Source organism: Oryza sativa, chromosome 2 (assembly GCF_034140825.1).
Source record: "Oryza sativa Japonica Group chromosome 2, ASM3414082v1".
NCBI lineage: Eukaryota > Viridiplantae > Streptophyta > Magnoliopsida > Poales > Poaceae > Oryza > Oryza sativa.
Window position 1 is genome coordinate 948,159 of NC_089036.1, and position 24,425 is coordinate 972,583.

The 24,425-nt window shown below is 40.3% G+C and overlaps 2 protein-coding genes across 2 annotated transcripts; both read left to right on the forward strand.

Annotated features, from left to right (window-relative positions):
* Window positions 1-9,406: 9,406 nt before the first annotated feature.
* Window positions 9,407-13,415, forward strand: LOC4328095 (probable serine/threonine-protein kinase PIX13). Its single transcript, XM_015770197.3, has 6 exons — window positions 9,407-9,643; window positions 10,276-10,646; window positions 11,275-11,410; window positions 11,678-11,814; window positions 11,890-12,013; window positions 12,763-13,415. The coding sequence occupies exons 1-6, from the start codon at window positions 9,577-9,579 to the stop codon at window positions 13,209-13,211; spliced, it is 1,284 nt and encodes a 427-aa protein (XP_015625683.1). The 5' UTR covers window positions 9,407-9,576; the 3' UTR covers window positions 13,212-13,415.
* Window positions 13,416-20,230: 6,815 nt separating this feature from the next.
* Window positions 20,231-24,265, forward strand: LOC4328096 (sialyltransferase-like protein 4). The gene is made up of 12 exons (NM_001401754.1): window positions 20,231-20,431; window positions 20,518-20,591; window positions 20,958-21,047; window positions 21,809-21,886; window positions 22,070-22,170; window positions 22,262-22,454; window positions 22,532-22,622; window positions 22,692-22,756; window positions 22,848-23,002; window positions 23,085-23,166; window positions 23,291-23,400; window positions 23,607-24,265. The coding sequence occupies exons 1-12, from the start codon at window positions 20,347-20,349 to the stop codon at window positions 23,800-23,802; spliced, it is 1,320 nt and encodes a 439-aa protein (NP_001388683.1). The 5' UTR covers window positions 20,231-20,346; the 3' UTR covers window positions 23,803-24,265.
* Window positions 24,266-24,425: the final 160 nt, after the last annotated feature.

Consider the following 24,425-nt stretch of genomic DNA (forward strand, 5'->3'; position numbering starts at 1 on the left):
TAGGCCCAACAAGTCACCCTCGTCGTCTTCTCCGATATTTAATTGTGCAGCTAATTCAGCTGGGAGTAGTAGCCTAGTAGGAGTATTAACTGATCGGCGATGACCTGACGAAGGCTGTGTTTAGTTTAGCGCAAAGTTTGAATTTTGGTTGAAATTGGAGATGATGTGACTGAAAAATGAAAAATTATGTGTGTATGATAAGTTGATGTGATAAAAAAGACTGAAGTTTGGATCCAAACTTTAAATCTAAACACAGCCGAAGAAGAAGACGACGGAAGCTAAGCTAGAATGTCACATCACGATGCGTGCTTGCTACTCACTGGGCTTGCCTGCCGTGCGCCGCCGTGTCACCAGCTGCCGGGCGATGGTGGAGGAGGAGGGCCTTGGCCTTGGACCAGGACGCGAGGAAGCGAAGCGGAGCTCGACGGCGGCCTCTGGGCCGGACTCGGCGACCAGGAGGAAGGAAGTTGGTGACGACGTGGAGTCTGCTCGCCGCTCACTGCCTGAGTCCGCCTCGGCGCCATGCTCGGCCGCGTTGCCCTCAGAGCCAGCTGCCAGCCGTCGCCGCCTTGAAGCGGATGGAGGGATATGTATTAGGTTAGGGTTTTTGTTGTTGTTGATGTGTGTGTCTATATATATATATATATATATATATATATATATATATATATATATATATATATATATATATATATATATATATATATATATATATATATATATATATATATATATATATATATATATATATATATATATATATATATATATATATATATATATATATATATATATATATATATATATATATATATATATATATATATATATGTATATATACATATGTATATATATGTATATGTATGTATATATATATATGTATGTATGTATGTATGTAGGGATGGCAATTTTACCCATGTGTCCGGGGTATTCATGTGGACACGTCCGTCCGAAACCGAAAGCGCAGTGGGCAAAAATTGGGAATCAATTTTTACCAACGGGTAACCCATGCCTGGCCCAATAGTTTTGACACAAGCAAACTTCTTGTCACCGACGATAATTACTAGGTCGGTTTTTTCTTGGACATTAATTAAGATAAGGCTCGCATAGCCCGTTATCAACGTCGCAACATGTGCAATATATATACTCTAGGTATTTTTTTTCTTGGAAATTAATTGAGATTAAGCTCACATAGCCAGTCATCAACGTCGCGACATGTGCAATATATATACTCTAGATATTATATCATTACACATATGGTTCTACCGAGCCTAACCTTACTAGAAATTACGTTGAGTATTTCGGCTTAGTAGCAATGGTACATTTTTTTTATAGAGCTCTTACTAAATTCTATATGCAGGCAATACTAGTTAATGTTTTCGATTTTGGGTCCAACTAAAATATGATGAAGATAATAAGCTCCTACATTTTGCATTTAAAGACAACGGTTTTATAAATTTTTATCAACCTATAGATGAAGATTTAGCAGTAAAATTATTAGTTGCCGAATATGTTTTTTTCCGGCGTCTATCTTTTCATCATACTTTTTTTTATCATTTGCATTTAGTTTATCAAAGAATTTTGTAATAAGCGGCTATAACTTCTATTGGGGTTGTTTGACAAGCGGTTTTACTGTTGCTGCAGTCGATTGCTGCCCTGTCCTGGCACGGCCCAAGATATAATCCTACAGACTGGACCCACTTCTCGCCAAATCGGCCCACTTAGGCCCACTCATTTCTTTCCTCTTCTTCCTCCTCAGTACCGACATTATTATTGAGCGTCACTCGTACGCTCCCTTTGCTTGTCGTCCTTCTCGTCTTCGTCTTCTTCTCCAATCGATTTAATTAATTAATTATCAAGCCATTAACTGATCGAGGATGACCTGACGATGAAGAAGAAGACGGAAGCTAATTAAGGCTTTGTTTAGATCTAAACTTCAGTCTTTTTTATCATATTAAACTGTCATGTACATATAACTTTTCAATCACATCATCTCCAATTTCAAAAGTAGCCAGCCCTCAGCAAGAAGGTCACATCACGATGCATACCTGGTCAAAGTCAAACCAAAGATGGATAACACAGTACCGCTCCCTCCATTTCATTTTATATCGGAAGTCGTTTGATTTTTTTCTTATTAATCAAGCTTTATTAAATTTGATCATGTTTATTGAAAAATTTAGCAACATCTAAAATATTAAATTAGTTATATTTTGATAATATATTTGTTTTGTGTTAAAAAATATTACTATATTTTCTATAAATTTAGTCAAACTTAAATAAATTTGGCTGAGAGAAAAGTCAAACGACTTGTAATATAAAATAGATGGAATAGTAACTAAAACTAATTAATTCCAAAAGGTTAATTAGCACGGTTAATCACCGGATTAATGAAGAAGGAAGATACAGAGGCAGTGACAGTTAATAGCAATTAATCTCCACTTCAATGCGTATACATAATGCACAGACATGTTGACGATTTCCATGGTTTTGACCTCTGGTATAAATCCTAACTCCTTGTCGCTGACGAGGTAATTGTTCTTGGATATTAGTTGATAATTAAGATTAAGATCGCATAGCCAGTCATCGACACAGCATGTGCAACATCTACAAAATACTAGTAATTCAGTACACACACAATCATGACACCAAAAACCTAACCTTACGAGTATTATACAATTAAGAACTCATTTTCTTTCTTTAATTAATCTTGATCACTTTAGCTCGATCGATCCCAGCATCATCAATCTGCATGCGTAAGCAGCGTTGCTGACGACATATATAAATTAGCTTAGATTAGCTAAGTTGAAACGCAAATGTACCTACCAGTCCACCACTCATCCATCAGGCTGCACCCAATGTCTGAATCAAACAGTACTTTTTTTTTTTCATTTCCAAGTTGCTGGTTGGTTGATTGACTTTGACTGACACGTAAGTGATCGCAATGGGTTTAAGAAATTCAAGCCACTGATCACACGGCAGGACACGTTTTCACCACACAAATTCACTCTCTCAATCTCTGAATTAATGAGCTGTATAATCAGATGTAACAGTTTTTCTTCTAACAGCTGGAGCTAGTAGTAATTAACTGCTCTGCCGTTTGTCTTGAGCTAGCTGGCCTTCTCGTCAGATTCTGATTAGTTAGTTCCAAGTATGGGGTGTAAAGTTTCAGTTTGTCACATCAAATATTAATTATATTATATAGGGTGTCGCATAAGGTGTTTAGGCACTAAAAAAACTAATTACAGACTTCGTTAGTAAACTGAGAGACAAATTTATTAAGCCTAATTAATATGTTATTAGCAAATATTTACTGTAGCACCATATTATCAAATCATGGAGCAATTAGGCTCAAAAGATTCGTCACGCAAATTAGACGCAATCTGTATAATTAGTTATTTTTAGCCTATATTTCATACTTTATGCAGGTGTTCAAACGTTCGATATGATAGGTGTAAAATTTTTGCGTGGGATGTAAAAGGGCCTAAATCGATTCTTGCAGCTAATTTACAACTAATAAACTGTTACTTCTTGATTGTTTCTGCAGGAGAAGGAACAGGAGACACGTAGCTGCGCATGCAGATACGACGACTAGTTCTTCTTGGATAGTAATCCAAAGGGGGAGTATGTAAAATTAGTTTTGTTCCTGGAATCTTGGCGCATTTCAAATTGAATACAGTTTGAATATTTTAAAACACAAAGTGATTCGGATTGTGATTGATTCCATGCGCCAACTGATGAACACTAGCAGTTCTTAAGCTTGACGGTTTTGTTTAAATTTGTGTACCCCTAGCCCCAATAGAATTAGACTTCAAGCTGTATTAATTCAAACTGGAATGCGCCAAGATATATAACATGAACTCTGTTTGGCTGTTGTGCTTGCGCTAGTGTGCTTTTAACTTTTAATTGTGTTGATCAATTGTCTCACCAACTATATTGTTGTACCTTTATTATTGCCTCCGTTCCTTTTCAATTGATACAGTTGACTGGTATGAAATCCTTTAAATTGTAGTGTTTTAATAAACATCTTTCTAAGTGTTTGTAATTTTTCTAGAAGTCAAGCGGTCAAAGGTCATACATAAATAGTACTTCACTCATCTCATATATATATATATATATACAAGGCACCATCATTTATTTTTCGATATTTCATAATATAAGACATATATGCATGTATGCAAGGAAGCACCTACCACCCATCTTTAATTCACTTTTTAAAACCCTACATTATCAAAATATTTTTTTTGTGGGATACATTATCAAAATATTTAATTCCATTAGATGCATGCATTTTATTCGTTAGTCATCCAAACGAAGAGGTGATAATAGTTATATTTTTTGTCTTTATGTAAGTGATGCATATTATATTTTTTTCTAATATAATTATTTTTTCTTAATTAATAATTTTTTTCGGCCGGCAATGTTCAGCCGGCGCTGCGAAAATAATTTAAAAATGGGTTACTTCAGTACTCCTACATGTTGTCCGTAGGAGCAGGATTCAAGAGCCACGTAGCTGCACATGAATATACGCCAGATGTGCATGTGTGTGATTATAAATTTTTTTAACAGGAGTACAGCTTTATTCCTGATATGTTGGCGCATTTCGATTTTAACTAATAGAAGATTAGGGCTTGTTTGGTTCGATGTCAATTTTTACCCTACTAAGCTTTTAGTAAGTTTAATAGTGGCAAATACATATTTAGTTTGGTACCAAATTTTCATACGATGGTTCAAATTTAATACTGTTAATATTTTGGTAGCGTAAAAACTTGTCAGTACAGTCTAAGATTAAAAATTGGCTCCAAACCGAATAAACCCATAATATAATTACAGTACAGTCCAAAACTCAACCTTCAATTTTTTTTTGGGGAAACCTTCAATTGATTATAGCCTTTTTTTTATTATAGCTTTTTTTTCTAGGTATGGATTTTCTCTCAACAAAACGCGGTGTTTTGATCAAGTAAACATCATAATAATTTGGTCTATGCCCTAATTGAAATCGATCGCTGTCTGCGAATAAAATCAAGTCGACTGGATCGATATCATGCATTGTTAACTGTTAAGTGAAGTCCAAGTAACGTACTTAGGACAATCTCATCTGCTGCCTCCTTTATCAGTTTATGGCCAGGCTGGATGCCTGGATCCATATATATGTGCATGCATGCACAGTGATACAGAAACATGCATGGTCAAAGATAAAATCAGACCGTGTTAATTAATTTGCGATGTCATCATTAAAGAACAATTGGTTTAGACGCATTCGCTGCAGCACGTGTTTGACATTCTGCAGATGTTCAGTGTAGCTATCTGTATCCAACTATTTATTGGTTGAGTACGTTCCTTTCCCCCAAAATTTGCAGGTAATTTCAGTTAATATAATCCACAACGTGTGATATACTACTTAAGAGATATGTCACTGTTATGACCTTCCAAAAAAAAACCAGGAGACTATGGATTTTCAACTAGTGTTGGAGTTTCAGCTGAACATGGAATGCCATTTTTATCATCTTCTAATGATACTGTACATCAAATGAAGATTTTTTGTGTTCTTCATGCGTGTTGTAGCTTCTAGAAGTTCAGTCTAAAATATCCTTTATCTCGTGTGTTTAACTGCTCATATAAATTATATAATATACCCAAAACCCAACCATGCGCGTACATATATACTCAGGGGAGGAAATTAATTAGAAGACCTTAAAAATATCAGAAATCAGAAAGCCCGTTGATCACTTCAGTTGACTGCATTTTTTTTTCATAAACATGTGCTGGTGCTGTTGTTTTGAGTTGACCCAGTGCTATAATTCTACAATTAACTGCCGTCCTGTTAATTGCCCCCACCGAAGTCTAAAACCTTCCAAAACACTATGGCACTGCTACACTACTATCTTCCTTTTAAAATATATAAAGATATTAAATTTTAGACATTATATTTGACAATTCATCTTTAAAATATATAGTGCAAATATGCCATATAGTTTTTGATAAGTCGAATGAACAAATGTCTTGCTAAAAACTAATAATGTCATAATATATTTAAAAATGGAGGTAATAGTTGTAATTTATTCACCATGAAACCAATTAGTTGTGCCTAAACGATGAATTCAGCTATACCTGACTAGTTGCAGTCAGATAGATGTGTGTGTGAAAGCAAACAGCAGGACCTTCCCAATTTTCTTGTCCTGCCTGTCGCATGGCCACAATTTGGTCAGCAAAACACAATAGATATATAGATCAATTTTGACAATCTAACATCTAATTACTATTTACTTTAGCTTGGTTGGCAATTAATCGTTCTGAGTAGTGTTGGTGTGTATCGCTTTCCTTAATTTCCTCCACTGTTTTTTTCCCTGAAAGCTACTACTGGTTTCTTTGATGTATCCTTCAGATAGCCGGCCGGCTTTCCAATGATGCTGCCTAATTACTCTGGTCTTTGTTCGACAAACTAAGCAAGCGTATGCAGCATGTCTCATCTGGTTGCTGAAATTAAGTATATTAATCTTCGTTTTCAAGATTCTAAATTTCCTAGTAACTTCTTCTTTCCAACAAGAAAACAAAAGGAGCATAGTAGTGTACGCCTCAGATAGACAATCTGATGATTTTTTGACTTCAGAGAAGCAACTGAGAACTTCAGATATGGTTCTTCAACCTTTTGCTTTATCGCTTTTCTGATTTTCTTTTTCACCTTTCATTTTAGTCTTCCATCTTAGTAGCATATTGTCAGAAATCATTGCTTCTGCATATAAATATCAAGGCCTAATTAACCTACCTTCCGAGGATGAGAAAATCCAGTGAAAATGACAGCTTCCTACATTTCTTTAGGCACTGCAATTGCGAAAGTAGATTTATTTCTGTGCATAAAGTGAAAAGTGAAAAAAAAGGGAAAAGTTGGCATTTTCTCAGCACTACCATGGCATCTACCTGTAATCCATCAGTACTTAAGCAAGTAAGCATGCTGATGCGATTTGTGGCCTTTCTGCAAGTAGCTCGTGGTTTTGTCAACCCAACAATCGATTCGGAAAAAAAAATGCTAAAATGTCAAGTATGTCGAAATGTTTTGTCAACCCCACAATCGATTCAGAAATTACTATCAGATTTCTTTTCGCACTTCATATGTTCCATCATTCTTTTCTTATATACTCCCTCCATCCCACAATTTGTTTAGAATATACTATTAAGGTTTAATACAAAAGTCTATAATACCCCTTATTAAATAATATATGATGAGAAGTGGAATGGTTATTGAGGGTAAAATAGGAAAACTTTTGACAAGTATTCTGGGATGGAGGTAGTACTTATCATCGTAAAAATCATGCACATAAATATATAGATCAATGGAGCACTTTTGCAAGTTGTCACTTTTAGGGTAAGTCAACATTAAGTATCAGCTATTATATATCTGTATTGCAGGTGATAGAGCACTCACTCTAGTTTGCTAGTTGCCAAAAACATGCATTTTGTGCAACACATATAGAAGCATTATTTTTCTTGTGATGAATGGGATTTAGTGCTTCCATCACTTCAACTTTTATTTAAAGGAAATCTTCATCATTTAAGGAATAGCTTTTGAGTTGAATGGGCTAGCTTGGATCAACCAGTAAAAAAAATTAAAATATTCTCCACTTTTGCTGTCAGTCAATTTTCTCAGTCGTTATCAAGGATATTTTTTTTAGATAATCGTTATCAAGGATATGGGCTCATGAATGCTAGTTTTTGTTGCACTCATGCAAACATTAGGATGAACAGTCACATGTAAGGAATTCTGTACTGTGTCCCTTTTTTTCCCTGTTGTAACAACTTTTTTTTTTGAGAAACCCCTGTTGTAATAACTTTGATCGGCAGGAAACCGTACAAATCCTGAAGAGAGTTTTTTTCTTCAACCAAAGATTGGAATTCTCATACACCAATTTTGAACCGGCAAACCTGATAAATTAGCGGACCACGGAGTAATATTTGCTTTGCATCATGGCTATCAAATATTTCCTGATATTATATTGTTTTGAACAATAAAGTGGAAGAGCTCTCTGACAAAAAAATATGTGATAAAAACAAGATTAGTAGAAATTAGTGACATAATAAAAATACAATCACCAGTCTTTTGTTTGTATACCATCCAAGTGCCCTTTTTTCAGAACGTTATCATCCTCTTTATAGCACGGAGTTGAATCTCTTTCAATTGACTTGATAAGGCTTGCACCCATTTTAATGGTATCCTAGTAGGAAGCTAAGTCAAAAGTTGTACTTTATTAGAGCAAAAGTCCATAATTAAATCCTCTTTCAAGTTTCAACAATATGAATGCGAATACATGAGCAAGAAATGAGAACCATAGTTCTTTTTGGTTCATGATGGAAACATGCATGGTTTTAGATTTGTCTATACTCTTGGACCAACAGGGTCACAGTACTTCACTTTGACACTTCTGATAAAATCAACAAAATGCAATACTTTGACATAGTCTAGCACCACATCCACACCAAGGACAAGGAGTGCTACTATTGTCAATTTCAAAGATCTCATGCATCAGTCCATCTCCTGATTAATCACTGTCCTGCTCCATAAAAAGGACTGTTGCAAGAACAATAAATCATCTATTCCATTTATACATAAAATAAATCTATTATAAAGGGAGCCCTGGTTAGCTTGCCTGGTCAAACAAACCACCAGCATAGATAGTGCCTTGGAGCCTTGGACCAATTCCAGGCACATCCCAACAAACCAAAGTCGTTAACAATTGTCTTCTTCTATAAACATTGTTGTTTTTTTTAAACACCTGTAATGAAATCATTATCCCTTTTATTTGAATTATTTTTCTTTCAGAATATCAAAGTAGACCCAATATTCTTGTAATCACTTCTTTTGGAATGATGCTCCTTTATAAGCTAAGCTTTCTAACCATATTTAATAGTTCGTATATTCTTATATTTACATGCCTATGAAAACTGTATTTTACTTTTATGCATAAGTAAAAAAAAGTATTTTTAGAGAAAATGAAATTCTTTTATTGTATACATACACTATTCATGAAAGGACAACGAATTGAACCTAGGCTGTGTTTAGTTTGCCCAAATTCTCAACTTTCCATCACATCATATCCCATCGAAAATTTTTCTACACACATAAACTACCAACTTTCTCTCAACTTCCCAACTTTTCCACCATCTAAACACAGCCCTACTTATATTCGCATACATATATATTTTTAGGGCAAAAATACTGTTAACAATGAAAAATTGCCAATACAGGTAGTAGTATTACTCTAATAAATACATGGAAAGTTGTAAAGAAATTTGCATTTGGAAGGAAAGGTGAGAGCTGAATTCAGTCAGAGATAGGCCAGCCACATGCAGAAAGAAACCGGAGACTTTTTTTTTTTTGCAGCTTCTTCTCCTCCTCTTCCTCCATGAGCTCTGCAGTCTGCTTACTTATAATCCCCCCTTGACTTGCCATTCCCCTCCCCCTACTCTTCTTCCTCCTCCCTTTCTTGGCCTCTCTCCTCCACAACCCACCCTTCCTTCCTCCCTTCCTCCCCTTGGTGCGTTCTTGATTGCTGCAGAGAGGGAAAGAGAGAGAGAGAGGGAGAGATGGGGAACATCTGTGGTGGTTCAGGGAAGGCTCATGTATCGGGGGATTGCAGGCCGCCTAGCTCAGGTGAGATTCTGTCCGCTTCAAGAACTCGGTTTCTTTCCTCTTCTTTATTTGCGATCCTATAAGTTGGGCCTGTCCTGGGTGAAGATTTCTTGGTTTCTGATCGAGCGTTTGGTCTTTTCTCTCAAGTCTGATCAATACACTTGAGGTTTCTGAGGGGCGGAAATAAAGTTTTTTTTTTTAAAAAATAATCTCAGTTATTCTAGCTCAAGATCATGTTTAGGGGCGGTAGCTGTAAGAGAATCAGGGCAACTTGTTAAGTTTTCCAAGTTCTAAGTTTTTTTTTTTGTTTTTACATAATCAGTGCTGACATGGTAGCAGAGACTAGAGAAGGAATTAAACGAATTACTGTGACTAACACTTAGTTGTTTAAGATCAATACTTTCTTAGTTTTCTTCTTCAAATTTACATCTTTAATTAGCAGGTTAGAATTTATCACCAAAAAGTAGTTTCCCCCCTTTCCTGAATCACACAGGCTTCATCAACAATATAACCCCTCGTGCAATCCTAACTATTACCTTAGTAAATGGGGAAAAAAGGACTCCAACTTTGGCTGAATTCTCCATTTTTCTCCACATATTTCTGTCATAGCCAAACTTACTGCAAGAAGGTAACGTGAGCTGTTTGTTCTACAGGGACAATGACCCCCAAAACAAGCAGCAGCGTCACAACCAGCAATAGCACAACTGGGAAGCTCTCCTCTGTTGGCAGCAGCTTCATGGCGTCTTCCGGAAGCGGCGGCACGAGCAGCGGATTCGACGACGGGGTGTACCCAGAGGGCCAGATCCTGGAGGCACCAAACCTCAGGACATTCACATTCATTGAGCTCAGGACAGCCACCAAGAACTTCAGGCCGGATAGTGTTCTTGGGGAGGGAGGCTTTGGGAGGGTGTACAAAGGATGGGTGGATGAGAAGACGATGAACCCGGTGAAGGGCGGCACCGGCATGGTTGTTGCTGTCAAGAAGCTCAACTCAGAGAGCATGCAAGGTTATGAGGAATGGCAGGTAAAAATCAGGTTCTTTGTTTAGAAAGAAAGAAAAGAAATACTTGAATTGCAGGATGCCAAGTTGGTTAGCATGAGCATAGGAATCTTGCATGCTTATGGGGTTTGACTTTAGTTTTGATTACTGCTGTATAATAAACTTAACAAGTTAGAGGATGGGATCACTTTCTGGCATTGCACCATTAATGGACAGATAAAAAATGCACCAAACTTTTGAAGTTTCTCCTCATGGTCATCTCATGCTTATGGTTCTTTATGTTTGTTTAGCTTCTGATGACTTGGCTGTCTGTTTTATAAGCTGCAATGTCAATTCTTTAATAGGCCTATGTAATCTGGGTAGTGCCAAACGGCCAATAGCCCAATGCTGACCAGAACCATATTAATGTTATAATACTAGACTCTTCATAATTCCTGACCAGAAGCATCCTATAAACCACATGTTTATCACAATGCAGTGTTTCTCTGGGTCAGTTTTGGTATTCCAGGCAAAATATTACAGCTACCTCCCACATGCCTTTGCAAACTTTAACAAGATATACTACTCAATTAACTTAGTTTACTCTAACAGATGCGATTTTTTTGTCAACATTAATAACATCTAATCATATTTCTCAATGTGTACCCTGCAGTCAGAGATAAACTTTCTGGGTAGGCTCTCGCATCCAAACCTAGTCAAGCTCTTGGGCTACTGCTTTGAGGACAAGGAACTTTTGCTCGTGTATGAATTCATGGCCAAAGGGAGCTTGGAGAACCATCTTTTCAAGAGTGAGTTCTTATTGGTTTGTTGCTAATCATTTCCATCATCTTATTTATATCATGAATGAAGTTCTCTTAGGCATTTCACTGAAAATTTGGGGTGATTACCTTGCTCATGCACACTGTATTTCTTTCCCCCTGCAATACTTTGTCTTCTGGAGTAGAAAATTCTAAATCTGCAAACATATAAGTGCATGATGTGAGAATATCTCGGGGCAGTTACTTGACTTGATTGAGAGGTATACTGATGATGAAACTGGCCGCATCTCTTTTCAGAAGGATGTCCTCCACTATCATGGGAACTGAGGCTGAAGATAGCCATTGGTGCAGCTCGAGGACTTGCGTTCCTGCATGCCTCAGAAAAACAAGTCATCTACCGTGACTTTAAGGCTTCCAACATTCTTCTAGATGCTGTAAGCTTTCTGCTATTTAATGTGCCTGCAACCTTCTCATTATTGAGTTCAAATGCTGATGGTGTTCTTTGGCAGAACTATAATGCAAAGCTCTCTGATTTTGGGCTTGCTAAGCTTGGACCAACTGGTAGCAACTCACATATCACAACAAGGGTCATGGGCACATATGGTTATGCAGCACCGGAGTATGTAGCCACTGGTATGTGTCCTTACGCCTACCCTGCAGTTAATTATCAACACTTAACACTGCATGTGATAGTCATAGTACAGCTGAAATAGCAATATGTGTGGAATTTGACCTCTCAGTCTTCATATGTTCCCAAATTTAGCGTTTTTGATTGTCAATCATGTCACTTACATTTTTGGATGCATGCTATATCTCCTCCTTCTGTCCAATGATAAAATTCGGAATTTTAGCTAACAGACAATATAAATAGTCCATGGATGTTGAATAGAAGTCAAGTGTGAAAATGAATATTGCCTAACTAGAAAGGAAGCAATACCAAGTCATTGAATATATAGAATAGTGGGTATGCACTAGCTAAGTCCAGAGTCTAGACATGTATACGCATGTGACTGTAGGGCTCCATCTTGGACAGATATGGATGAGTAACATGAGTTAGCACCTACTGCCATCCAAGTGGATGATCCATCTTAGGAAAATGTGTGCTAACAATCCTTTTTATGTACGGATATTCGCCTAATGTCACTTTCCACTCAAAAAAAAGTTGACACAGTGCGCACCCAACTTTCCTCAACTCGTACCATTAATATTTCAGAGTTACTAGTTAGTTTTGCATCCCACATGAAATTCAGAATTCAAGTTTCTATAATACATTGTCAAATTATTATTAGCTCTGAAGTACAGTTTACTATCTGTAGATACTTTCTTAGCTGCCGGTGGTTATTTTCGCTTTCTCACTATCTGCTCTACTAAATCATGACTAGGTCATTTATATGTCAAGAGTGATGTTTACGGTTTCGGAGTTGTGATGCTGGAGATGATGTCCGGTCAGCGAGCACTAGACCCCAACCGTCCTAATGGGCAGCTCAGCCTTGTGGACTGGGCGAAGCCCTACTTGGCGGACCGGAGAAAGCTTGCCCGCCTCATGGACCCCCGGTTTGAGGGCCAGTATAACTCCAAACAAGCTGTTCAGGCGGCGCAGTTGACGTTAAATTGCCTGGCAGGTGAGCCCAGGAGCAGGCCCTCAATGAAGGAAGTTCTTGAGACACTCGAAAGGATCGAATCAATGAAGAGCCGAGCAAGGGATGCAAGAGGAAGCGGTTCATCAAGGGACCATAGCCATGGTCGCACCACAGCGCACCAACGGTCATCGCCGCGCCCTGATGGTCGCCGTGGATCAAGGACCAATGGTCACGCCACGAAGGCACGGTGATAAACAGCATTGGAGCTGATGACATTCTTCCTGTAAATGGCCTAAATTTTGTCTGATGTTCAGTTGGAGATGGTGATGTTTATTTGTTGCTATATCATGAAAGAAGGCCCTTGTTGCCCAATCATGATGAGTGTAAAATGTAGCAACAAGAAAGATATAACTGTAATTTGTAACCACTAGAAATAGAAGGAATAATTCTTGAAATGGCTTGCTCAAAATAGCTTCCCCGCTGTGTTCAATTTTGTGGGTCTTGCAACCGGAGCTTGACTGCATAAGTGTGAACATTAGACTGCATCATAGTGAGTAAACCTTGCTACTTGGTAGAAATTTTGGCCAGTTGTGTGTGATAAGAAATCATTTCTTGAGCAAATTTGCCGATTTTTGAAAAGTGACAAGCAGCCCTTGTAACAAAACCAAGGCAGTAGTATCTTCAGAATTCAGCAATTATGTTTTTCCGGAGGGCTAAATATGGCAGCCCATATACTCTCTGATTGATGTGAGTTGTGATCCTGCTCTTTTTTCTAATGACAAGTTCCAAATTTCCAACAGCTAGAAGTATGAATATGCAATGAATTACTTTGCACAAAATGAATACAGAGAGGGAATTATTGTGGCCATAAAATACTGGGAAATGTCAAAAGCACTAAAATACCAAAATTCCATTCCATGGAATGGAATATATGCATACGTGTTGACCTGTCAGTGTTATGACAGGCTGTTCATCCTGACTTGTGTGTGGCCGCCGCCCATTTTGACGTCAAAAGCAACCTCCATTTCTCTCATGTCTCCGGCCAACCGACCAAACATCCATCCTTCCTTCCGTCCAGCTCCAGCCATTGTTGATTGCTGGACACAGCCCTTGCTTATCTTTGATGAGAAATTTAACGATATCCCTTAAAGTTTTTTTGGTCCAAAGAAACTACACAAGAACAGGGCAGAATCTTTGTACGGCCTCCAAGAAATGCACTAACAGAGAAAGAATCATCACGATGCAGTGTCTCAGTTCAGGGCTCTCTGAATCATCTGCATTCAGAAGTCGCTCAAATATAAAAGTGTAGAGTCCTTCATTTTCTTTAAAAAAAATAATCAGTTTCCACGTAGAGTTAAGAAACTGGAACTGTCTAGACATCTCTCGTATGATTTTTTGGTATGCAAATATGAGAAGAAGAAAATGCAGCCTTGAAGAAGCTGGCCCAATCCAAAGCTCCAGCCCGATATAGAATGAAACCATGAGCGCAGCATAGGACGAAACCACTATCCAAAACAGTGACTTGATTTGCTCCGGTCTTGAAGATGGGGATGCGTTATACCGGTTTTGCGGTTGAGGGATATGATTCAATCAATAGAAGAGTTGAAGGAGGTAAAATAGACTTATTTCATAAATAAATAAGGCTAGAGACGGCCCAATACACTAACTTCACTAAATGAATTTTTTTCGTTTTTAGATTTTATTTTTAATATTTACAGAAATAATCTATCGACCAAAAAAATTGCAGAAATAGCCCCTGCCGCCCTAATGGTGGGCGGCAAGCTGACGTGGCAGACGGTGGGTCAACCGCGCCGTCTGCCGCCGTCGGCCAAAATTGCGATTAGGCCCTTGCCGCCCGTACAGAGGGCGGCAAGGGGCTAATTGCAATTTTGGCCGCCCATAAAGAGCTTGCGGCCGTACTTTTTCATCTGGGTCCCTTGCCGGGCCAAAAGATTTTTCTATGTTATGTTAATAATAAATAAAGAAGTATTTATTGGTAAAACTTGTTAATATTGTTATAAAAATGTATTGAAGTTGGTTGTTGCGTAATTTCATATGTTAAGTGAGGTATTATTTTGTACCTTATTCGACGTATTAGTACTCGGATAATTTATATAGGCCTATCACAGTCTGGGTCGTAGAAACATTATATGGACTTAAACAAGGAGAATTATATAACATGAAGAAATAGTAGTACAATTTGAACATGATACAAGTATTTGCATTGCGGTTACATAGATGATATTAGATTCGAACTAGGAGGGAGGTAGTGCAATAGTTGAACACAACGACGATGTAGTAATGGGACAAGGAAGCATGACAGTAGAAATTTCAATATGCCAAGTTGTCCGATAATAGCTAACCCCTACGTGAGGATCCCTCTTCTTTCTCAAACCGCGCCCCTACGTGAGGATCCCTCTTCTTTCTCAAACCGCGCTTTAGTAACACTGTATTGCTCTGGTAGTTCAAGCTGCATAACACGGCTAGGTGGAGTTAGAACCCTTCTGGTGTCTATCCATTCTCTGTATTGACATCTCCTTGGTGGTTCCTGGGAGAAAAGAATAGATGTAAAGCAAGCAAAGTTAGTAAATGTTGTGAGAAAATAAGGATTCATGTAATCAAAATATTCTTACCATGAAATCGTCGTCAAGAATATTTGGACAAACAAAGAACCTTCGACCCAATGTTGTAGGATTTATGGAATGAAGAACCTGACAACGATCACCACACCTGCATCTTGGACGGGCTTCCCATGGAGGGAGTGCCGTAGTTAGCACCCGCCAGTCGCTCTGTAGTTCACGACATTGTCGTTCATAAGCCGCTTTTCTCTGTAAGTATTGCTCAGTACTTTCGGATGCGAAATACCAGCGACTTTCTTGTAAACAAGTGGTTAGGTCGAGAATGGGATTTTCTGTATCGACCCACTCGATGTATGCGCAAGCCGTAGTGCAGGTCTGCCGAATAGAGTAGTGTTACGAAGAATAAAGCGATTGCCCATACGGAATGAATAAGCATATGCAGATAATAAAATACCTCACGGTCATAGTTAGGGCACCTAAAAAAGCGCCTTCCTCGAATATCAGGATTCCTCGAAGCCATTAGTTGGCATCGATCACCGCATAGGCAGAGAGGACGCTGGCACCAAGGTGGTAGTAGGTATACACAAGGATCGCAACGCCAGTTTGGATCCTCAACACCTCGGCGTCTAGCCATTGACGAAAGCCGGTCGAATTTGTAATGAAGCAAGTGGGGAAGAGAGTACTGAATGTGACTGAGTTCTGAAGGAGTCGTGAACCGTGAGTAGCTCACCGCACGTCCATGCCCGGAACGTCCCAAGCTGAGCCCCCTGCACCGCAGTAAGGTGAGACCGGTGTCGGTGATCTATTGCCGGGTCCAACAACTGAGGTGTATCCTGACGTGCCATCTCTGAAAAATATAGTGTTTCGTATTAGAACAATTCAAAAAATAGTACTGTAAAACAAAAGATAACTTGCAAAATTATGAAATAGTAATAAAATCATGAGATTAATTATGTACAACAAGAGTACAGGCTATTTAAATATAGCAAACGTTACTAATGGTACATAACGATGACGTGCAATTTAACATATATGTAGAGTTCAATAATATAACATAACATTACGTGTCGAAGTTCGACATACATCAGCATACCTAAAGACGTTAGGCGCCTTAGTCCGACGTTACATCACGAGACCTAAAGACATGACATGCCGAAGTCTGACATTACACGACGAAACATAAACACATCGATAAGTTCGAAACGAATTACAAGCAAATCCACATGCCGACATAGAACATAAGAACTACACCACGTAGCCAGACGTGGCACGACGACGCCTAGGACGTGGTCGAGTGGAGGTAGTGCCTTCACCCGTAGGGCGAGCTCCATCTGCTGCTGATCCTGATAGTCCTGCCTCCGCCACACTTGGTTTCTCCTTGTCTTTAGGACAATGCTTGTAAGTGTGCCCATGTTCATCGCATTTGCTGCAACGCTTCACCCTGCCAGCCTCCGACTCGTCCATATCGTTGCGGATGCGACGAGTCCTCCTCCTTCCAGCCTTGCCTCGGAGCTTCGATGGGTCAGGAATATTGAGTACTTCATCGTTAGTCTCTGTGAACTCCCCAGCTATGCCGAACCCATAAATCTCGCCGCTCCATGTATGATATATTGCTTGCTTACTGAAGTACTGTGACACATATACTGCATCTGGTATGCCACACTCCGCTGCGGCAGCAATGACATGGGTGCATGGCCTGTGGAGCAGCTTCGGCTTTGCACAAGAGCAATGACATGTGCCGTCGGCTTTGAGAACACACTCCTGCTTCACTCTCTTGCGGTAGATACCCCTGCCTGCCTTATCTTGACATAGTATCTCAAACCTGTGCTGTTGGGTACCTTGCACTAGAGCTCGATGTTTCATGGCCTTTTTACGCAACTCCTCTAGCTTTTTCTGCATGAAAGCTCCAAACAAAATGCTGTTGTTCGGCATAGAGGGAAGAACTGCCTAGAACCGATCCCTAAAATACCTGCATGTCTCATGTAAAATGAACTCCACTATGCCAACTAGTGGTAGTCCACGGACACCGCGCATCACCCAGTTGTAAACTTCTGCCAAATTTGTTGTCATTATTCCATATCTAGCACCACCTGTGTCATACGCCTTGGCCCATTTCTCTTTTGGTTCATGCAGAATCCACTGAGAAAATTTCCGAATCTCCAATCCAGTTCTTCTAACCAATGTTGGACTATCCGTTGGGAGAGGTCCAAGAGCTTGAGGAGGGTCAGCAACGGCGGTCGATGGAGCCGCTGCACGCTGATCACTGCATTTGGCTGTCAACTCATCTAATCTCTTCCAAAGCTCATTGAATTTTTTCTCCTGGTTCTGATTGCACAGCCTCTTGAACATGTTCATGAGCTCCTTGTTCTTGAATTGCTTGAAGAAATTAGCTCCCATATGACGCATGCACCACCTACTCTGTACATCTTCCCAAACACCGGGGTATCCTCGTTCCATACTCCCAAACTGCAACTCTCCTATCGCTCGCAGAATGCCAGCGTGCCTATCATGTATCAGGCATACATTTGGCCTCATACCAACAACTTTTGTTTTAACCAATTTCAGGAACCAGTACCAGCTGTCGGTATTCTCACTCTCAACAAAAGCAAATGCCAAGGGCAATACCTGATTGTTCCCATCTACCCCTATTGCTGTTAGTATCTGGCCCCGATACTTTCCTGTCAAGAATGTCCCATCAATGCAGAGAACAGGACGACAGTTCACGAATGCCATCTTGCATGCATGTAGAGCTAAGAACGCCCTTTGCAGCACACTCTTGCCAGGATGTTCAATTGAGGGGAATTTCTTCACTTCGTAAGAGCTCCCAGGGTTTCTTTCCTCGATAACACCAAGCAGGCGTGGCAAATTGTCATACGAGGCTTCGTAAGTTCCAAATCTCATCTCTATTATTTTCTGTTTGGCCCTCCAGGCCTTGGCATAGCTAATAGTATACTTGTATGTCTCTTCAATGTGTCGGATTATTGACCTTGGTTCATATGTGAGATTATCGATGACATGCGCATACATCTCAGATGCAACAAATGCACATGTAATGTTCCTGTGGTATTTCTGAACACCAGGTAGAAAATATATATGCTTGGTAACAACTGACACTGTCCAATAATCCTTCCATTTCCCCTTATACGCGTGCACTCTCCAGGGACAACCATCTTTTTCCTTAACACACCGAACTTCATATTGCGACCGGTTCGACTTGGCAACCCAAAACTCTCTATGAAGTGACACTGCAAAATGTTTTACCGCCTCCTTCATATCTTCTGCTCTACTATAAATCGCTCCCTGAATAACCTCATTTTCTTTGTACTCCCATCTCACACTATCCTCTTCAGAGACGATCAGCCCAGAAAAATCCTCACTAGCCCATTCTGCTGGATTAATATCCGTCTCATCATCTGACGAATCACCTTCCTCTACACGCTCGTTGTCAGAATCCTCCCTCTCCATTTCATCCACAATGGCACCGACAGTCTCCCCCTCGTCGGCCACTCCACCTGGTTGAATGCCCACTGGAGCTACTACGCCCCCGTCCTCTCGTGCGTTGACCTCCTCCACAGAAGTCTCGTTTACTTCAGCACTTAGTCCCTCGCCATCATCCATGTTCGTCTGCACACCTGGATCCTTCGGGTGAACAAACGGAACCAAAGCTAGAGGCCACCCGCGTTGCAATGCATTTTCCAAATACCATCTCCACACTCGAGAGTTTTGAACTGGCATTAGTTCCCAATAAAAACCCTCAGTTGCCCGACTTACTATAACATTGATTGTTATGTCACTTGTCTGTAAATCAACTCTCAAGCCCCTCATTAACCATCCTTTTATAGAAGGTACACTCCTCTCAGCCGGTCTATCAATTCCCCTTTCTGATACAATAAAATCTGACAGATCTACCCCAGTTGGCCCGTAACGGACGTTTCCTGGTCCATGGTAAACTTGGAATATTTGTTTGTTCGACATATCTGTCAACGAAATAACTAGATCATATTACTCTTTCATGCAATAAACATCTACAACGTAATATCTTCTTGTGTAAGCCAATGCAACGGTAATGTATTAATTCCAAACTAGCAGATCTACGTAGTTACCGATATCTACAATACGCACTTCTAGATTAGTACAACTAAAACCCTAAAAATATAATGCATTTATTCAAACAAATTTTTAAAGAATACACACTATTTAACTCAATAGTCACATATAGGATCTATGAATATTACCTGAAATCGGCGTCTGAATCCGGCAGGGCTTCGCCCCTTCTTATCTTCTCCTCCCCTCTCTTCTTTTTTTTTTCACTGGAATTGAGGAGAGAAGAATGAGGGCTGGGGCTGGGCAGCAGGCCTTTTATAGGCAGCGAGGCCTGCCGCCCGGCCAGAGGGCGGCAAGGGGCCGCCTGCAAAATAGCCGGCCCCGACTGGCTTTTTTGCATTCGGGCCCCTTGCCGCCCCACCAGAGGGCGGCAAGGGTTTTCATGCAAAAAAAACCCTCCCTCCGTCACCGCCCGTTCCTCCCCCCGTTTGCCACGTCAGCTTGCCACCCCAGAGGTGGGCGGCAGGGTCTATTTTTGTAGTTTTTTTTTGCCGATAGATTATTTCTGTAAATATTTTTTTAAAAAAATCTAAAACCGAAAAAAAGTCTCACTAAATGCACAATATGCGAAAAGCCCCCTCGAACTCTTCGCAAATGGCGAACTGATCCCCGCCGCTCGCTTCCTCTCTCTCACACTCGACTCCGGCGAGAGCACGGGGGCCAAAGCCGGCAGAGCGCGGCTAGGGCTTCGGCTGCTCCGGCCATGCGGGTGCTCCCCCTCGCGCTCGCCGCCGCCATCTTCTCCGGCGTCACCGCCATCCTCGTCTACCTCTCCGGCCTCTCCTCATGTAATGCGCGCGCCTTTTTTCTTCTGCTTTTGGCTTTGCGTGTGTCGATTCTGAGGTGGGATGGATGCGTTTGTGCGTGCGTGCAGATGGCGGCGCTAGGGTTTCCGATGCGGACTTGGCGGCGCTGGGCGCGCTGCAGAGCGGCTTCAGCAAGTGTGTGGTACGGTTTCCTGATCTGTCTCCGCTGTTAATTGATCCTGTTCACTGTACGGGCAATTGGGATTCAGTTGCCTTGTAATTGTGTGCAATTAGATGCTACATTGTGAGATTTGGGGCCATTAGATTTCCACACTCATGGAGAATCGGCGTGGTGATTAGTTATTGCTTCGTAAATTCTTGATTTATCGTGGTAATTGTTTACTCAAAGGCATAGTAATTCAGTAGACTGTCCTGGTATGTACTTTGTTGTATCGATAGTATCCTAATATACATTCACGAAGGAAATTTGTAGTGTATTCTTGTTTGTGGTGACTTGATGTTCGGTATATAAAGATCATTAATGTGTACTCGTGCTAAAAACAATCAGGATGCAAATGGTCTAGGGCTGAAAGCAATTCCAGGAGAGGATTACTGTCGAGTTGTAATACAGTATCCAAGCGACACAGATTCTAAGTGGGTAAGTGCACATGTGCTGTGTAATTTCCTTCTGGATGCAGGCCTTCCCATTTCAAATGTAGTCAGCTCCTGACATAGTTTGCAAAGCCTCTTTTAATTCTTGCTCTGTACTTACATCGCATCCTACCTTATGCTTCTGAAAATTGCCACTAGCGTGAACAGTACTCATTGCATACTCGTGCCACCTTTTGTGATGCGTAGGGATGGCAATGGGTCGGGTCGGGCATGGGTAGAGCAAAACCATGCCTGACCCGATGCCCGACATTGCCAGCCCAAACCCTACCCACTAGAGGTAGCGGGCAAAACTCCGTGCCCGGCGGGCGCGGGTATATCTGGCGGGTACCCAATGAATCTCACATGAATAATAACTTGAAAGATATGTAATTTAACAAAGAGAAATAAAATCAATAATTTACCAAATTATCGGTTATCAACAATAATTTGAATTACATCATAACTTAGTATCAATTAGCATCACAAATGAACCGAGAGAAATGGTATAAGAATTAAGAAATGAGTCAAAATTAGCTAATACATATGTATCGGATTGGGCATGGTTTACCCACGGGTAAAAAATGAAACCCACCTATTACCCATAACGTCTTCGGGTCTCGGGCGGGCGTGCCCATGGGTAAAAAGTCACACCCACGCCCGTACCCATCGGGTCGGGTATCCACGGATACCTGGACCCATGGGTAAAATTCCCATCCCTAGTGATGCGTGTGTTTGTTTTTCTTAGTTCTTATGCACTGATATTTGCAGAAAGATCCAAAAACTGGAGAACCTGAAGGTTTATCATTTGAGTTCAATCTCTGTGAAGCTGTGGCTTCATGGGAGCAGGTTAGCATTCATTCAACTGACATATGTATGTGTTTTTTTGCAGATGCATTGAAGTTTAATATTATATGATATAATGTAAAACATGGCAATCCTCAGTATGTAAACACTGTGTCCAGATATTTGTTAGATCACAGTATTAGCTATTTTTATGGACTTATGGTCACTCAGTTGCTTTTTTCCTAGGTTCGCAATAGCACAACAATACTTACAAAGGAGTACATCGATGCGTTGCCAAATGGTTGGGAGGAGTATGCATGGCGCAGGATCAATAAAGGAATCCATCTGTGGGTACACATACTTGCAGTTTCATCAAGATTTGCAGCATGATTAACTCCACAAACAGATTATTGAGCATGTTTAGTCTTGAAATTGCAGGAACAAGTGCCAGAACAGGACTCTTTGCATGGAAAAACTTTCATTAGTTCTTCCTGAGACACCACCATATGTACCTCGGCAATTTGGTAGATGTGCTGTAGTTGGAAACTCTGGGGATCTTCTTAAAACCAAATTTGGGGATGAAATTGATTCTTATGATGTCGTTATTAGAGAGAACGGTGCACCCATCCAGGTTTCTTTAAGATACTTATGTTTGCTGCTCTTGTGTCGTTCCACTCGAACATAAACTGACTTCTATTTTTATTGAAGAATTATACAGAATATGTTGGGACAAAGAGTACATTTCGACTTCTTAACAGAGGATCTGCAAAGGCTCTAGATAAAGTTGTTGAGTTAGATGGTAGGTCTGTCAGCCACCTATTTTCCCATTTGGTGAGATACTAAGGCATGCTAATTTTTATGGTTGCAGAAACAAAAAAGGAAGCCCTTATCGTTAAGACAACAATACATGATATCATGAACCAAATGATCCGGGTAATTTAGCTGTCCTATTTAAGAAAAATACGGTAGCTTGGGTACATATTCTGTGTTCTCTTACCTGCCTGCTGGAATTCTTGCTATGTAGGAAATTCCAATAACCAATCCAGTATACCTCATGCTAGGCACATCGTTTGGTTCCTCTGCTAAAGGAACTGGGCTTAAGGCTCTTGAATTCGCTCTGTCTATGTGTGACAGTGTCGACATGTATGGATTTACAGTTGACCCAGGATACAAGGAATGGTTGGTGCGATCGATCTTACGCACTAAATATGATGTATGTTGATGTGCAGATCTGCTTACAGTTGATGTGATGATCTTTCAGGACCAGGTACTTTTCGGAGTCCAGAAAGGGACACACTCCATTACATGGGAGAGCATATTATCAAATGATGGAATGTCTTGGTGTGAGTTTCTCATTTCCCCTAATCCGAACTAATCAAACCATTCCTACATGGAAGGATTATTACTTAGCCACACTGTTATAGTGTGAAGAGATAACTTACTGTTTTTAAATATAAACATGTGCAGCTTGTAAAAATCCACTCACCTATGCGAGGTGATCCTGGCAGAGTAGTAAAGTGGGCTCCAACCAAGGACACCATTGAAGCTGCTAGGGTTGCTTCTGAGAAACTGTTGAAGTAAGTTTTGTGGCCTACCTTTATTTAGTATGGTTCTTGCTTCCATTCGTCAATCACTCCATGGCAACCCCACTTAGATACTTAGTTACTAGATATTGATTTTCATCTGCTTGGTTCTGGTGCTTAAATTAACTAAATTAATCAGATATGTCATTATGCCACATGTTGTATAACTTGAAACTTCGTCGTTGCAAAATGCACTATAGGAGACCTGGGGCTGGAAGCGAGGGCCCTTTGAGCTCTTGCACCATGATAAAGAAGCGCGAGAAAGGGAAGACACCAAAAAGATCTGTTGTCCGCCATGCTGCCTTGAAGCATCTGGAGTACATGAGAGGTGCCACCAGGTACCCTCTGGAGCGGAATGCTGGGGGTGGTTACCTCTGCATGATCAACGAAAGATAGACATATAGCTGCCCATATTCTAGGAGTGGCTGAATTCATGGTACCATGAAGCAGAACACTGTACCCCGATGAATGAATCCTACACGGATAAACTATTTTGAGGGAACATTGGTGCTCATTTTTGTACAGAGCCGGCAGTTGAGATGATTTTACGCATGAGTAGTCACAATGTGTTGTAACTTACATTGAAACTACACAAGTGTTGTGTGATGGAATGAACAGATAGCGGGGCAGTTTGCTGCGCAATGCATCGGGTCGCCAAATTTGTCACCTGTAACTAGAAGAAATCTTAACTATGTACATGGAGCCTGTAATTCGTTTGGCAGTAGACATGCACTATTTGATTGGCATGATGGCATCACATTCTGGAACTTACTATGTCTTAACTTGCATAGATATGTTGACCAACAACTTGAGGCAAATCATTAGTATACAAATGATCTCTCTGATACTATTTCCAATCCTTTTCATGCTTCTGAATTCTGATGTTGATGAACAGTATGTATTGCACTTATGCAAAGTTCTCTTTCGTGAGCTGTTAGTGCATGCTGATGTACTTCTGCTACCTTGTTCACCTGCGTAAGCTCAGTTCTTGCACACTTCCATGGACTAGAAGAAACGAA